Source organism: Diplotaxodon limnothrissa, linkage group LG12 (assembly GCF_057381915.1).
Source record: "Diplotaxodon limnothrissa isolate DT_005_m linkage group LG12, D_limnothrissa_male_GT1.1, whole genome shotgun sequence".
Classification (NCBI taxonomy): domain Eukaryota; kingdom Metazoa; phylum Chordata; class Actinopteri; order Cichliformes; family Cichlidae; genus Diplotaxodon; species Diplotaxodon limnothrissa.
In genome coordinates this window covers 31072711-31090384 of record NC_140607.1, presented here as the reverse complement: position 1 = coordinate 31090384, position 17674 = coordinate 31072711, and the positions used below count along the sequence as shown (strand labels likewise).

The window sequence follows — 17674 nt, the reverse complement described above, 5'->3', positions numbered from 1 at the left end:
AATTGTTTACTAAATGTTTGAGGTGTGAAATAAACCGCAATTGAGCAAAATATGGGTGTGTGTGGTTGGAGGATGTGTTAGTGCGTGCGTGCGTGGGTGTGGGTGTGTGTGGTTGGAGGATGTGTTAGTGCGTGCGTGCGTGCGTGTGTGCGCGAGCAAGGGGGAGGGGGCGAAGAACACTTTTCTGTAAAACAAAGGGGGGCCCAGCAAAAAAGTTTGGGAACCACTGCCATAGAGGATGCCAGGGTTGAAATCATGGATAAGATGTTTCAGAAAAAAGACAAGATAAAATCTAACCCACTCTAGCATTAATACTTGCATCAGCTTTAGGAAAACTACACCTAGAGGACTGGGTGGCGAGGTGAGGTTGATCCCCTCCATTAGAGTAATGAATTGTCCATAGGAATCCAAAGGACCACCAAGCAGTGTGGTAAAATTGAGGATGTAGTTGATTAGAGGGAGAAGCGTGACACAAGTCTGCCTTTTGGATGGTGTCAGTACGACTCGTTTCTCCTGAAGGTCCAAAGACACAGAGGTGATTCTCTGGGTGAGCAGCATCAAAGTGGACACTGCCAAGAACAGTCTGAAAGTGAAAGAGATATTGCTGTGATTAAATAGGATATCTGTATACATATAATGTTTTTACTTTAGATGTAAAAACATTATGTCTAACTTAGGCTAAGAGTTCATCTATAATGGTGAAGAAATGGCCTCTGACATTCATATCAGAGTCTTTTTAGTACATTAGCTGTTCTAGAGCTGTGATCACACAAAGTTGATTCTTGGAAACGGCATCTGAAAGGTTAGGCAACAACATAACAATTCTTGGAAACGAAACAAAGTCAACAGGCTGCTAAAACCACGTGATGTGGTTGAATGCTTCAAGCAACAGAGATTGTTTTATTGAAAAACACATGGTCGTTTTGAGTTTGACATATTTCACAAAAGTGTGATTAGGAACATTTTTGCCACTGTGTTTACAACCCTGTACGCGTTTGAAAACTGAAGGGACTGTGCTGTGTTCTAATCCTATCAAAGATCAGAACATAGCTTATATAATTGAAAGAGCAAGATAAATTGCTCAGGAGTTTCACCTCATCTCCCAACCGTTGTGGCAGACATCTGTCCCTCCCTGGAGGCTTCTTCCTGTTAAAAGGGAGGGTTACCTTCCCACCATCACCAAGTGCTTTGCCCATAGGGTATCATCTGATTGTTGTGGTTTTCTCTCTAATACTGTAGGGTCATTGCCTTACAACTTAAAGACCTCACTTTTGTGATTTGGTACTAAATTCAAATGACGATTTTATGTTCTACATTGTTATATTTCTAATTTCATGATGCAAATGTGTTCTTTCTTATGTAAATATGATCTTTCTTAAAAAAGCCGTTGTCTCTGTTGTTCTAAACCTAGTAGATACTATTAAGCATTAGTGATACCTTTGAAGGTAATCGATGCCTGGATACCATCACGGATACTTGATTTTGAAATATGTGCTAAGCATGAACTGCACCTTCTTAAAGTATCCAAAAATGTACTGCTCTGGTCACAGGTCCTCATTCTTTTTAAAGGTGCCAACTTTCTGTAACTTGTTATAGAAGAGAGAGGGGTTTTAAATATTTTTTTTAAAATAAATACCATAGAGATACCATACAAATCACTGCATGCTGCATTATTTATATTTTATACAACATCCTAACTCTGAACAGGCTTGATTCATACATCTGTACACCCTAGAGAATATTCACTTACGAAAGGTTCGGAGGATATAGCATGAAAACTGTCCCATATGTTTATGTAATTTGTAATGGCAGAGTGAAATCAAGATTAATACCTGATGATGACTGGTTCGTGCAGGTAGTATTCCCTGTTAGGGCTGCCACAAACGATTATTTTGATAGTCGACTAGTCAAAGATTATTTTTGCAATTAGTCGACTAATCAGATCATGCGTCCACTGGACGTAAAAGTACATCTTATTGCACCAGCAGCATCTGCTCTTATATAACTATCATTAGCTTACAGCTTTAAGTGTTTAAGGTCTGTGCTAACTAAAAATAAAGACAAGATGGTAGTTTATTAAATTTTAATGAAATTTGCAGATTGTTTCGGTGAAGTTTAATAAACTCCTTGCTATCTAAAATATAACAGGACACTGGAGTATATTCTCGAGAATCTCACACTTCTGATAATCAGCTGTCTGCTTGACGTTTATTCAGCTATGTAAAAACTATAACTTTAATCTCACCCAAACTGATTTACTCAGGAACAAATAAAATACTAAAAAAAAGCTAAACAATAACATTGTTAAGTTATCTAAGTGACTTATATATGTTTAACCTGAGTAGCGAAAGACAGCGGTGGGTCTCAGGGCACTAGTGAGCCTAGCCCCCGGCTCGCTATCGAGCTAGTGGGTAACAGACGTCTCCGAAAACGTCGGAGCGCTTTTGAAAATATGTGGTGTCTTGATAAACTGAGCAGATATTTGAGGTTTACACAGCTACATTCTCACCTGAACATATGTTAAACCTTTATTTTGTGACCCAGAAAGAATAATAAGAGTAATATTAAAACTAACTAGCTGCCGCCGTTTGAGCTGGGCTGCGCTATGAATTCTGGGACACTGCTTCTTCTTCTTCTTCTTCGGGGTTTAACGGCAGCTGGCATCCTTGTACATGCAGTGCTGCCATCTTCTGTATCAGTCCGTTATTACACTCTTAAATCCTACTACTTATTCCTGCGTCTTTTGTGATCTTACAAAGCTTCAAACGACGCGTCGACTATTAAATCAGTCGTCGATGATTTTGATAGTCGACGTAATCGTGACTAGTCGACTAATCGTGGCAGCCCTATTCCCTGTACTGTATAAGTAGGTGCCAGAAGGTTTGCCACAACATCTGCATAACAAATGCCCAGGTGTGGATACAGCTGTGATCTACACAGCACACGAGTAGAACAAAGGCAAGTGTGGAGGTGAACAGCTTGTGCTGTTATCCTGTTTGGTTTTCTCCAAACGTGATGCTTTGCAGTATCGCTAGACATCGCTATTGAAGCCTTTAGAGTCTCAGATGTAGCTCTTCTACATATATTTCTTTGGTTTGTCTGAGCATCTTCACCTTGTGCATTGTTTTATCACACATGTGAATCAGATCAATGAACTGCCAGACAATTTGTTTTTACAGAGGTCACCATACTTGCTGATGATTGTAGCATCTGGCTGTTACTTACCTTCTTACATCCTATAGACGCAAAGATTTAGTTTTTCCACACTGCTTCTGCATTTTGCTTACAAAAATGCACAAAAACTAATATTTCAATTCACTCATAATTTCTTTTTACCTTCAGGCTCTTGCAGACAATCATCATCCTTCATCCCGTCGTGGTCACCAGGCGCCTGATCTTGGTGTCGTTCCTCGTCTTCTGTGAGCATCTCAGATTCTTGGTTTTGCTTCTGCTCGAAAGGACCTTTCTCTTCTTCCTCCTTGAAGCATTCAGGAGAGTGCACTTCCTTCTTCAGACATTCTTTCTCAAGTACTGGTATTTCTGTGCAAGGTTTAGGTTCCTGTTCACTGCTTTGCTGAGTGTGCACTTCTTCCTGCTTTAATTTTGTAAACGAGACACCTAAAATATCGCCGGTGATCATCTTAAGTTGTGCACAAGTGGGCGGGAGGGTTAACATATGTCTTTCAATTTTTAAACTCTCCTCTGTCCTCGTGTTATTTACATGTGCAATATTTAGCTTTGTTAAGGCTGAATTTGCCTCTATACCAACTTGATTCTTTGGATTCTGGAACAAAGGGAAGTTGCTCTCTTCAGCTAATGGGATATCACTTGCCTCAGTGCCCTTCTCCATCTTGACCGTTTTACCCTCATCTGCCTTGTTATGCATCTTGCTGTCATCATTGGCCAACTGTAAGATATGACGCAGTATGTCATCTTCTACCTTTGCCTCAATGTTCAGTGTTTTATGCTCAAGTGCTTTAACGTCTTGCTTTTGAGCTGGTGTTTCTTCATCCACTTTGAAATCATTTTCTGTCTCCATTTGTTGTTTGTCTCCAGATTCTGTGAATTCAGGTTGGGCTTGGTTTTCATATGTCTGCCTCTCTTCCTCTGGATCGCCGTAATCCTCACATGGGGTATCTGTAATTTTCACTTCTGTTACACTTTGTTCCACATTTCCTGTCTCCATTTGTTGTTTGTCTCCAGATTCTGTGAATTCAGGTTGGGCTTGGTTTTCATATGTCTGTCTCTCTTCCTCTGGATCGCCGTAATCCTCACATGGGGTATCTGTAATTTTCACTTCTGTTACACTTTGTTCCACATTTCCTGTCTCCATTTGTTGTTTGTCTCCAGATTCTGTGAATTCAGGTTGGGCTTGGTTTTCATTTGTCTGCCTCTCTTCCTCTGGATCGCCGTAATCCTCACATGGGGTATCTGTAATTTTCACTTCTGTTACACTTTGTTCCACATTTCCTGTCTCCATTTGTTGTTTGTCTCCAGATTCTGTGAATTCAGGTTGGGCTTGGTTTTCATATGTCTGTCTCTCTTCCTCTGGATTGCCGTAATCCTCACATGGGGTATCTGTAGATTTCACTTCTGTTACACTTTGTTCCACATTTCCTGTCTCCATTTGTTGTTTGTCTCCAGATTCTGTGAATTCAGGTTGGGCTTGGTTTTCATATGTCTGTCTCTCTTCCTCTGGATTGCCGTAATCCTCACATGGGATATCTGTAATTTTCACTTCTGTTACACTTTGTTCCACATTTCCTGTCTCCATTTGTTGTTTGTCTCCAGATTCTGTGAATTCAGGTTGGGCTTGGTTTTCATATGTCTGTCTCTCTTCCTCTGGATTGCCGTAATCCTCACATGGGGTATCTGTAGATTTCACTTCTGTTACACTTTGTTCCACATTTCCTGTCTCCATTTGTTGTTTGTCTCCAGATTCTGTGAATTCAGGTTGGGCTTGGTTTTCATATGTCTGTCTCTCTTCCTCTGGATTGCCGTAATCCTCACATGGGGTATCTGTAATTTTCACTTCTGTTACACTTTGTTCCACATTTCCTGTCTCCATTTGTTGTTTGTCTCCAGATTCTGTGAATTCAGGTTGGGCTTGGTTTTCATATGTCTGTCTCTCTTCCTCTGGATTGCCGTAATCCTCACATGGGGTATCTGTAGATTTCACTTCTGTTACACTTTGTTCCACATTTCCTGTCTCCATTTGTTGTTTGTCTCCAGATTCTGTGAATTCAGGTTGGGCTTGGTTTTCATATGTCTGTCTCTCTTCCTCTGGATTGCCGTAATCCTCACATGGGGTATCTGTAGATTTCACTTCTGTTACACTTTGTTCCACATTTCCTGTCTCCATTTGTTGTTTGTCTCCAGATTCTGTGAATTCAGGTTGGGCTTGGTTTTCATTTGTCTGCCTCTCTTCCTCTGGATCGCCGTAATCCTCACATGGGGTATCTGTAATTTTCACTTCTGTTACACTTTGTTCCACATTTCCTGTCTCCATTTGTTGTTTGTCTCCAGATTCTGTGAATTCAGGTTGGGCTTGGTTTTCATATGTCTGTCTCTCTTCCTCTGGATTGCCGTAATCCTCACATGGGATATCTGTAATTTTCACTTCTGTTACACTTTGTTCCACATTTCCTGTCTCCATTTGTTGTTTGTCTCCAGATTCTGTGAATTCAGGTTGGGCTTGGTCTTCATTTGTCTGCCTCTCTTCCTCTGGATCGCCGTAATCCTCACATGGGGTATCTGTAATTTTCACTTCTGTTACACTTTGTTCCACATTTCCTGTCTCCATTTGTTGTTTGTCTCCAGATTCTGTGAATTCAGGTTGGGCTTGGTTTTCATATGTCTGTCTCTCTTCCTCTGGATTGCCGTAATCCTCACATGGGGTATCTGTAGATTTCACTTCTGTTACACTTTGTTCCACATTTCCTGTCTCCATTTGTTGTTTGTCTCCAGATTCTGTGAATTCAGGTTGGGCTTGGTTTTCATTTGTCTGCCTGTCTTCCTCTGAATCGCCGTAATCCTCACATGGGGTATCTGTAATTTTCACTTCTGTTACACTTTGTTCCACTTTTCCTGTCTCCTGTTCTCTTGCAGTCTCTAGCAGCACAAGCTCCGCTTGTTTTTGCAGCTCTTGTTGGACAGTAGAGTTTGGTTTGGCATTTTCATGTTGAATGTCTGATTCGGAAGTCTCGCCAGGACTTTCTCCGTTGGTTTCCTGGCATTCCCTGATCTGGAGTGCACTTTTCTCTGTGGTATAGTTTTCTTCCAGGTTCTCAGCTTGTGGAACCTCATCACAGTCTGCAAAAAGGTCCTCCATTTCTACATCTCCTCTGTCTTTATCTAGCTGGTCCATGTTAGACAAATGTTCCTCTTCTTCTTCTGTTACTGGCACATTATCAACGCTTGCCTCCAGCTGATCAAGGCTCCCCTGACCTACGAGTTCATGATTCTTCATGACCTGCATAGACAGAATCAAGGTCCAAATTATGATACACTTTTCCATCACATTATATTGGGGTGGGGCACTGATGATGTAGAAGCCTCAAAAACTCATTTATCCAATATAATACACTTGGAGTTATGGGGTTGAGATAAGACTCCCAGTCCTATAGTTTATGGGAAGACAGACATGACATAGTAAACACTTTCCTTGTGAGTTTATGGGCTTAGTCACTGATTTTGGAAGCATACTGAATAAAACATTACTACAACTATTTTGCAAATCATGTTTAAATTGCTTAAAAATGTTGGATTATCTTTTGTCTGCTTACTGCATAGAGATAGCAGTTTCACTGTCAGCCCCTCTCCTTCTCACCACATCTTATTCTTTGAAATAGAAGTGGGCGGTATAAACGGTATACGGTAGAAACGATATAAATTTGGCTAACGGTAGAGATTTTGACTATACCGCTCTACCGCGATAGTGTATGTTGATGGTGTCATCAAGCTGCGCCTGTTTTGATTGAAAGCATTGCAGCGACTAAAAACAACATCATCTGTTATTTTTACTGAGCGACAGTAATAGCAAAGAGACAAAGCACTTTTGGAATATGGGGATAGCCAAAAACTCCACTCCTCCACTTCCGTCCCATTGATTCATTCAGTGGGGCAAAAAAGTATTTAGTCAGCCACCGATTGTGCAAGTTCCCCCACTTAAAATGATCACAGAGGTCAGTAATTTGCACCAGAGGTACACTTCAACTGTGAGAGACAGAATGTGAAAAAAAAAAATCCATGAATTCACATGGTAGGATGTGTAAAGAATTTATTCGTAAATTAGAGTGGAAAATAAGTATTTGGTCACCTCAAACAAGGAAAATCTCTGGCTCTCACAGACCTGTAACGTCTTCTGTAAGAAGCTTTTTTGTCCCCCACTCGTTACCTGCATGAATGGCACCTGTTTGAACTCATCATCTGTATAAAAGACACCTGTCCACAGCCTCAAACAGTCAGACTCCAAACTCCGCCATGGCCAAGACCAAAGAGCTTTTGAAGGACACCAGGAAAAGTATTGTAGACCTGCACCAGACTGGGAAGAGTGAATCTACAATAGGCAAGCAGCTTAGTGTGAAAAAAATCAACTGTGGGAGCAATCATCAGAAAATGGAAGACATACAAGACCACTGATAATCTCCCTCGATCTAGGGCTCCACGCAAGATCTCATCCCGTGGGGTCAAAATGATCATGAGAACGGTGAGCAAAGATCCCAGAACCACACGGGGGGACCTGGTGAATGACCTGCAGAGAGCTGGGACCAAAGTAACAAAGGTCACCATCAGTAACACACTACAACGGCAGGGAATCAAATCCCGCAGTGCCAGACGTGTTCCGCTGCTGAAGCCAGTGCATGTCCAGGCCCGTCTGAAGTTTGCCAGAGAGCACATGGATGATACAGCAGAGGATTGGGAGAATGTCATGTGGTCAGATGAAACCAAAGTAGAACTTTTTGGTATAAACTCAACTTGTCGTGTTTGGGAGAAGAAGAATATTGAGTTGCATCCCAAGAACACCATACCTACTGTGAAGCATGGGGGTGGAAACATCATGCTATGGGGCTGTTTTTCTGCCAAGGGGACAGGACGACTGATCCGTGTTAAGGACAGAATGAATGGGGCCATGTATCGTGAGATTTTGAGCCAAAACCTCCTTCCATCAGTGAGAACTTTGAAGATGAAACGAGGCTGGGTCTTCCAACATGACAATGATCCAAAACACACCGCCCGGGCAACAAAGGAGTGGCTCCGTAAGAAGCATTTGAAAGTCCTGGAGTGGCCTAGCCAGTCTCCAGACCTCAACCCCATAGAAAATCTGTGGCGGGAGTTGAAAGTCCGTGTTGCTCGGCGACAGCCCCAAGACATCACTGCTCTCGAGAAGATCTGCATGGAGGAATGGGCCAAAATACCAGCTACTGTGTGTGCAAACCTGGTAAAGACCTATAGTAAATGTTTGACCTCTGTTATTGCCAACAAAGGTTATGTTACAAAGTATTGAGTTGTATTTTTGTTATTGACCAAATACTTATTTTCCACCCTGATTTACGAATAAATTCTTTACAAATCCTACCATGTGGATTCATGGATTTTTTTTCACATTCTGTCTCTCACAGTTGAAGTGTACCTCTGGTGCAAATTACTGACCTCTGTCATCATTTTAGGTGGGGGAACTTGCACAATCGGTGGCTGACTAAATACTTTTTTGCCCCACTGTTAATGCTGAATTCTCTCGCAGCTGCTATATTCCCATGTTGTTGCAGTATATTAATGACTAACCTCGTATTGTGGATGGATTATCTCAGTTGTTCTCCTGACTGAAGTTTGGTCCGTTTACAGCATCCTGCCATGCAATTGCATTTGTCCCTAACCACTAGAAACCCTCACGTTAACTTTTATCGAGTGGGAAAAAGTTGGCATTCATCCTTCAGCTTCACTGTGCTAATGTTATGCTAACGTAGCTGTGTCGCTAGCAATCACGTAGGACATCATTATATACCAGCTAGCCCAACTTCAGTAACCTTACAAATGTCACTGCTGTTTAGTTTTCTGTCTTCATTTATGTTGGAAGTGATAGCAGAGCTGTACATTTTAATTTTTTCAGAAATCTCTCAGTCAGAACATGCTATATGATGTTTAGGTGGAAGCTAGCGAGCAAATTTCCTGCTAACTTCTAACTCCATTCAATTTAATAGATTCTGTTTTCATGGATGCCTGGATGTTAAACTTAATTGTTACACCTGGTAGAGCAGAAACGCTGATCATTTTATTAAAGATGAAAGAATTGCGATAGTTTGTAACTCTCAGTGACGCTGCAGTGTTTGACTTTGGGACCTGAAGTGGACGGAGTTTTGGATTACTCCGCAAGGCTCCTGACTACGGCAGCCGTAATGCTCCGGCAATCCATCAAGCGGTGCGCTTTCATAGCTCTCCAAAGTCGTACTAAAACATTTTTTGATTTCTACGCACCGTGTAACACAAAATCGGTTTGAGGTCAGTAAGCACAACCAGAATTCATACATAAGGCACACTGTCGATTTTTGAGAAAATTAAAGGATTTTAAGTGTGCCTTATAGTGTGTAAAATACGTTATACAGAAGAAAAGAATATATCCTGATATATATCGTTACCGCACATGCTTCAAATTATACCGTGATATGGATTTTAGGCCATATCGCCCAGCCCTACTTTGAAACTAAGATGGTTGTGGTGAAAATGCTAATCTTGGGGCATCAAAACACAATTTCAGAAACCAACGGATCGTGTCACAGTAGTTGTCCATGTCCATCTTTGACATTACTTATGGTTTAATCCCTGTAAATGTAGCACTTTTTAATAGCCAAGGAATTGGGGTAGGATATGCACTGCATCACTCCATTAGGTGCAACCTTAATCAATATTAAACCGATTTGTGGCAAAGTTTTTGGACTACAAAAACATTCAGACTAAAGGAATCAAATGGCCCAGTGCCAATGTCTCTGTAGCCAATGTGATATGTGAATAAAACCATTCTTTTGCAAAAGTAAGTCCACTGTCTATATGTAGCTTGTGAAAGTGATGCAGTGCTACTAAACAAGATACATGGTTGACATTTAAAAATGTCATTCTGATGAATTCTTTATGTTAATTTATATATCTATTCATATTTTTAGGATGTATGCTCCCACTCTTTCGTTGGCTACTCCCTTCAAATACCAGACATGTTGACATCTGACATCTAATTGCTGTTTACATTTTTTATAGGCTTAAATAACTTAATTCTTCATTCAACTTCATTTTCTCTTGATTTTCTAGATCTTCATGGTTATGACAGCAGTGTGTAGAACAAAAGCACCGTCCGCCCATCAGTTAAAGAGAATACCTTTTTTGACCCAAAGATGATGCCTTGATGGCAACGTGACAGCTTGGGGCGACGAACCTCTATTGGCACTACACGTTCCTCTGTAAAGAAAAAAAAAGGAAAAAAGGGAATGCTTATGTGACAGCGTCAGGTATCGGAAAGCAGAACACGTTCCTACAAATCCTGCAAATGCTCCAACATACCACGATGCAAGACAATGTGATCAATCATGTTGTTCTTGTTCTTAGTTTGGTACAGACAGAAAGGGCAGCAGAGGTCCTTCTGATGAGTAGGCTTTGACTGGCAGGTAGAGTGACCCGTCTCCATGTGCATTACCAGAGTTTTCCTAATGACAACAGGAGAAATCAGTGATAACATTGCAAATCTGTCAGTGTTTGGTGACAACTCGTGTTGAGTAATGAGTAGAAATGACAAATTCAAGATGTCTGTCAAGTCAAATACCTCATAAAACTCATCCAAGTTATTTCCATACATCTAAAATAATTGATAACAATGTCTAAATTTGAATAAAAGAAGCTTCTTCTTCAAAAAGGGTTCAAACAGCAGATAGCGTGGCATATTTGATTTAGCACACTTTTATGCCAGGTTCTCTTCCCGATGCCACCCCAAAGGGATTTGTGTCTCCTCCTTGAGGCAAACCAGGAATGCATTATGTCACCTGACTATAGAAACTAGTCAGATCCTGCGCATGTGTGATGATGCAGAATTAAAAGTATCAATTATTACTCATCCTGAATGCAAATGCGAGAATAAATGCAACATTTAAAACAAATGTGAAAACGAATATTTACTAGGGCTGCTCGATTATGGCAAAAATTATAATCACGATTATTTTCACTGAAATTGAGATCTCGATTATTTGACGATATTTATTTAACAATAACAATGTATTGAATAATGACTTTAAAGATTGTCAAAAAATAATATAAAATAGTGTGCAAATACTGATAACAGTGCAAATGTTTGCAATATAAAAAATAAATGAAAAATGTAAACATCTATGTTTAGTGAACTTTGCAGTGTTGCTCTGTGGTGCAGCTACGACACTGTAGCAAAGTTTACACACTATGTCTACTTGATCCACGTCTGACTCCGCCAACCCATAATGTTTCCACACCACTGAAGTTTTTTTTTTACCTCTCTTTTCAACCAACAGCAGTCACTCTCCTCTCCAAATAACTTCTGCTTAGCTTTCGGAGCTTCCCTCGGGTCCTCTTAATTGTTGTGACACGTGTTCGAAATGCAGAGAGGTGCGCTCGATTTGCCACACGGAGCAGCGCGAGAGTAAAGCACGAGGGAGGGGCTAATAATCGGCTCAGTCATTTTTAATGATTGTTTAAAGCCCAGATCGTAATCGTGATTAAAATTCGATTAATTGAGCAGCCCTAATATTTACATAAAATTTTTTTTTTTTTTTTTTTTTTAAATCTTGAGATAAAGAAGCTTTTCTGCAAAGGTTTTCCAATACCCAGATAGGCACTGTACTTTTTCAGACTAAACAAGACCAACTGTTAAAATTTCCATTTGGCTATGTTACTTTTTAAGTGAGCCCACAAGAAGAAGAAGAAGAAGAAGAAGAAGAAAAAAGCGTGGCAAAATGGTGTGACTGCTTTAATATATGAGCTTAAATTTGTCTATTATCAATACTTTTTTTTAGTTTTTTTTAACAATAAAAAAAGCCCAAAGTTCTTACTTGTGTTTTAATCCAGATGTGGAGCTATTGTCCAGTTTCTTGATGGCTGCCAGGGCTGCGTGGCTGTGCTCATGGGAATGCAAGCCTTTCAATGACATAAACATCCGGCCGCACTGTTTACACGTGTGTTTGTCTCTATTCGATTCTAGTTCTGGCTGCTGTACATCAGAGAGTTCTGATGTAGCGGCGCTCTGTACTGGTGTCCCGTTCCAACGATTAACCTCGTTCACAGTTTCCAATGTGGTCATTTCATCTTGCCTGCAGGGCTGGAAAAAAAAAAAAAAAATCACAGTAATGGTCAAATAACACGAGTAGATCAGAAGACAAAGAGCGTAGACAGGAATTACAGCGTCAACTTACCTCGCTGGATTCTTGCTCTAGTGTTGTGCTAATAAGCGACTCCTTTCTCTGCGCAGCCTTGGCCTTCTCTAGCATCCTTGCTCTGTGGCGATCCATGTGATAACACACCATTCGAATCCCATTTAATTGTGTGTTGCAGTGGTCACATTTGTAAACCCCTGTGTTTTTCTTTTTCCTCAATCCTAGTGACAACACAGTAAAGTCCAATTTCCACTCTGAGCGGTGAAAAGTACTATAGTGGTCAATGAGCAGCTGCGACGACTTGAATGTTAATTCTGGACATTTCAAACATTTAACCTTTGTGCTGTTGCCTGATTTAAGTATTTTGCTGGGAGAGTTCCATTTACGCTTATATTTCTCAAGAAGTTTGTAAATACTGACTGCATCCAATTTGTGATAATTTTTGTAGTGGCGCTGGAGGTATTGATATCGTCCTTTATAGGTGCACATCTGGCACTTGTACAACTGTTTGTTGCTGCAGAGGCCGGACAGCAAAGTTGATGGGGATGCCTCAGGAGTTTCCGTTTGTGGAGCCTGTCTACTTTTCGCAATTTTTACTCCTCTCGAAGTTTTGTTTTTCACAGAGGCATCCTTCCGTGCTGAGCCCTGAGATGTGTGAACCGGCTGGCTTTCAGTGTCAGTGTGCTCATACACTTTTCTGTCATGATGAACCATCTTACAGTGAGCATTGAGTTTTGTCAGTGATCCATGGATTTGTGAACATTTTTTACACAAGTACCCTCTTTCATTAGAACGTCTTCCTAAAGTACAATTGACCATGTTTGATGCAAAGACTTCACCTGTCTCAAGTTCATCTGCCCAGACTACAATTGCTGGATGCTTCATTTGACAGTGAGTGAGGGTCCCTTGGGAGCTAACATTCACATATGGACACTTTGGACACTTGTAGATCAAGAGGCTTTTTTCTGCTGTTATGCTAGACTTCAATGTCTTATGCAGACGTTTTTGGAGCTGCTGTTCTGGTTTTTGTTCTTGTTCATATCTTTCAATTACAGCTTCCGGGTGTTTCAATCCACAGTGAATGTGGAGACCCTGTTTGCTATTAAAATTTGCAGAGCAGTAAAGGCACTTGAACACTTTGGAGGACAATGAGCCAGGTCTGTCACTTTGGTCTTCCACCCGCCAGCTTGCGCTTGTTTTCTTGGAAAGTTCTGCATTCAAAGGATGAACCATTCGGTAATGGTGTGCCAGATCTGACAAAGAGTTAGATTTAAAAGAGCATCTTTTGCAAGACAAACCAGCTTTATTTTGTCCGGATCTTTGGGATAGCAATCTGTTTTCAGTGCCATTGCCTCCACTCTGCTCTAGATCAGGCTTCTTCTTTTTACAATGGACCATTCCAGGACCGGCATATAACTGAAAATTTACATACTCAACGCAGGGGACACGTCCTAGGTGGCGTTCCTCGTAGTGCTCATAAACTGCTGCAGCTTTTTCATGTCTGAAAACACAGAATTCACAATAATAGCCGGGCTCTAATAATCCTTGTCTAAAATAATATCTTAAAATATCTGTGACTGTACGCTTTACTTTGTGAATTTTCCTTAAATGCGTCTTCAGAGCATATATCACGTCAGTTTTGTATGCGCATGCGTAACAGTTCAGGGACCTCTTTCTGTGTGGGGTTGTCACTGAGGGTGTTGCTGAAATGACCAAAGACTTTGAATGCTTCCTTGTTTTTTTCTTTTTCATTTTCAGCTTGAGGATTTCCTGAGCAGCTTCTTCATTTTGAGTGGATGTTAGAGGAGATTTCTGTGCCTGATCGTGGATCTTAGATGTATGCAGAAGGACTTCTGAAGTCTTCGCCTTAAATCCATGATGTATTCTGCTGTAATGGTGCATTACCCGATCCAAAGTACTATGCCTGTAGTTACAAAAGTGGCAAAAAAAAGCTTTTTCTTCGCCTTCATTTATTATAGGAGGAGGTAGATGGGAAGAAGAGGAATCCTTTGCATTTGCTTTCCTGATTTCATCATGGATTAAAGCTGTATATTCAAGAACACACTTAGTGCTGGAATTACACTTTCGATGAACCTTAGCCTGATGGATAATTACTCCTTTTACAGACGGATTTCCAAAGTTGCATTTGTGGCAGTAAAACAAGTTTTCTGGACATGCGTAGGACTTGTTCTGTCTCTCTCCTGTTTCTGAGGCATCTGCTGTGTAATCCTCCTTATACAGATCTTCTTTTTCCCTACACATCTTCACTTGTTTACTAGTATTAAATTGGGAAGATGAAGGACTTTTTGACATCTTAGATTCACTCTGACGTTTCTGCATCTCAGCACTGTACCCTAGGACATCATCAGTACCTATTGGTGCATCCATAGAATGTTTTGCATTGTGATGACCAAGGATACTCTTAACCTCGGTACTTGTGTAACTGCAGAACTGGCAGTAAAATGTTTCATTTGGTAAACTGGATGAGGAAATGTCCAGTCCAGTAGTAATTTCATTACTGGATTTTGTTGGAAACTTCGAAGATTCCCCTTTCGTGGTTTGGGAAGATTCTGAACGATTCTTACAGGCTTCTGGTGTGGTCTCTGAATGATCTACTACAATCACAGAATCTGAACACTTCTCAGATGTCATCTCTGATGCTGCATGTGATGTGGGACAAGCGGACTGTTTGATTTTATCTAATGTGATTACTTCATCTGGGTGGCTTTTTTGGTAGTGAACATCTAGACTCAGCTGAGACGATTCCTCTTGGCATTCAGACATTGAATATCTGCAGAACAATAAGGAATTCTCCACTTCATATGTTGCATGCTTTGCCTTGTAATGTTCTTTCAAAGACTTCAATAGATTGATAGTAAATTTACAAAGAAAGCATTTGAAAACCAAACTGAGGCCACATGATTTCATGGCAAATACATCTGGGGCATCTGGATGATTTTCCAAGTAGTGCCTCTTGAGGTCAGCTGTGCTTAAAAACTCAACTGGACACTCCAAGCAACGAAAGGTGGCACTGTGATCACTTGCGTCCTGAATGTAGACAGAATTGTATCTGATATAAGGGTGGTCACTTTGATAATGGGCAGAAATTCGCCTGATGCCTACGTCACTGTAGTCACAATGTTTACAAGAATACACTTTTGCCGCGTCTGCCTCGTCTTCATCTTCGCTTACTTCGCTGCTGGATGACTGTTGTCTATTTTCATTTTCCGTGAGCATCTCTTCGTTATCCAACTTGGCTTTTTTGACAGGATGACCTTTTAAACTTTTACCACTGGATCTCTTCACAGCACTGTCAGGAACAGTTTCCTTTCTGAATTGTTCCGGAGTTTTAGTCAAATCAGTAGTCAAGTCAGTGTGCAAAAAAGGGTACGACTTACTTCCGGTGATATCTATCACAGACTTTGCTGTGACTTTAAACACACCACTACTGTTTGGACAGGAGCTTGAAGGAGATTCCTGCAAAATTTTCAGGTCCTTTAATGTGCAGTTTGCTTCTGAGGTAGAAATATCTGAAAGAACTGATGGATCTTCCGATGTTCCTGCAGCTTCATTGTTCTGGTTTGCTGAAATGACACTTAAAGTGCTGTCGAGGTTTTCTGAAATGATGACACCTCCTGACACGTTAGGATTTTCTGAAGTTTTGTGACACAGTTCCTCGTGTTCACTTAAACCATCCCAACTACAAGCTTTAAAATCACACCTCTGGCATTTAAAATTATCTCCTGAACTGCTGCTCTCTGTGTTGGCTTTGTCAGTCCCAGGGGATAAACCAGCCTCTCTGAGAGAAATTTCTGTATTGAGGCCATGCACCTTGTAAAGGTGTTCAAAAAGGTACACCTTGGATTCGAAGATCAGCACACAGTGACTACAATGGAAAGCCTCGACTTGGGATTCTTCAGTGACTGCTTGGCTGATGACTTGCTTGATGTGGCCAGAGGTGGAGCACTCCACTGTATCTGAGGGGGCAGGCAACAGACCAGTATAGATCAGCATAGGTCAGTATCTATTCACAAAGACGTTGCATACCTCTGTGATACATACCGTTTTCCATCTTGCATGCCTCTTTTAACCCACAGCCTTACACATTAAGTGACACACCTAGACAACTGAAAAAACAGATTATTATTTTTCTCAAGGCACAGAAGCAGCACAACATAATCCGACGCTACTTCGTTACCCGTTATTAAGTTAAACGCACAAGTGAATACTTAAAAAAGAGAGCGAGAGAGCGAGATTGTACGCTTTGCTAATATTATCTTTAAATATGGCAGCACAAAGAACTCAACACCTCTATTTAACTTTCAGTGTAGCATATTCAACAGGAAGGAGACGTAAAACGAGTCAACCGAATAAACAGATCCTACCTATTTTAACAAAATGCCGAAATGTGCAACTCGCTAAAGTGCGCGATGCACGCAAGGTTTTTACTCACGCATGCACACAAAAACAGGACAAGGCTTAGGAGGCACCGTTTTGAACCGCTGCTGGAAGTCGCGTGAACACGGAGCACGTTTCCGCCATTTTTCAAGCGTGTGTGACTCTCCCTGGCCTGTGCTTCCCCCACCGCAACAAAACATCTTCACTTCCGTAGAATTCACCAACCCTTCAAAATAAAACTACCTGAAAACTACCTCCGCTGTGTAAGTAATTAAAATATCAATTATAATGTTATTTACCAGCAGTTACACGAGATTCGATATAACGACAGGATATTTTGGTTTAATACGAACTAGGATTTCTTGATTGTATTTTTTTTAATTTTATCAATTTGATAAAAAAAAAAATATGTGTTTGTTAATATTCACGAAAACGTATGGAGTTTTTTGTTGTTGTTTTTTTTTACTTCCACGCTTAGTTCATTGTGAAATCTGGGGAAACAGTAACCGGAAGTACGTAGATTTCATACCTTAACGCCAAGCCCCCCTTTTAAAAGTCTTTTCTGTTTTTGTGATGGTGTTGTTTTCTGTTTCTATGGCCGGCGATATAGGTATTATAATGTCCAATGAAAGGTATTAACAAATCCTCCATACTGTAAGTGTTATATAGCACCGCATATTTAAATAAATGGGCGCTATTGTTATTAAAAACGTATAACAGAAATCCTTTTTTCAGGCTCGGTTTCTATCGCAGGCAGTTGGCCACGTGCTTGCAGTGACGATGCTTGCTGAGCTGCACAGGTCACAAAGAAAGCAAGAAAAGCTTTGTTTTACCAATATCACCTTGGTATCCCAGAGAAATTTTATACTGATGTTGCAGACTTTTGCAGAGGGTCT

The 17674-nt window shown here is 40.7% G+C and overlaps 1 protein-coding gene across 1 annotated transcript; it reads right to left on the bottom strand.

Moving 5' to 3' along the window:
• Window positions 1-497: 497 nt before the first annotated feature.
• LOC146621602 (uncharacterized) lies at window positions 498-16909 on the bottom strand. Its single transcript, XM_085367477.1, has 8 exons — window positions 16834-16909; window positions 16443-16507; window positions 12420-16357; window positions 12060-12325; window positions 10549-10691; window positions 10367-10446; window positions 3337-6472; window positions 498-583 (listed from the first exon to the last, which is right to left on the bottom strand). Exons 2-8 carry the CDS (start codon window positions 16450-16452, stop codon window positions 558-560), a joined length of 7599 nt encoding a protein of 2532 aa, XP_085223603.1. The 5' UTR covers window positions 16453-16507; window positions 16834-16909; the 3' UTR covers window positions 498-557.
• Between the last annotated feature and the right edge of the window lie 765 nt (window positions 16910-17674).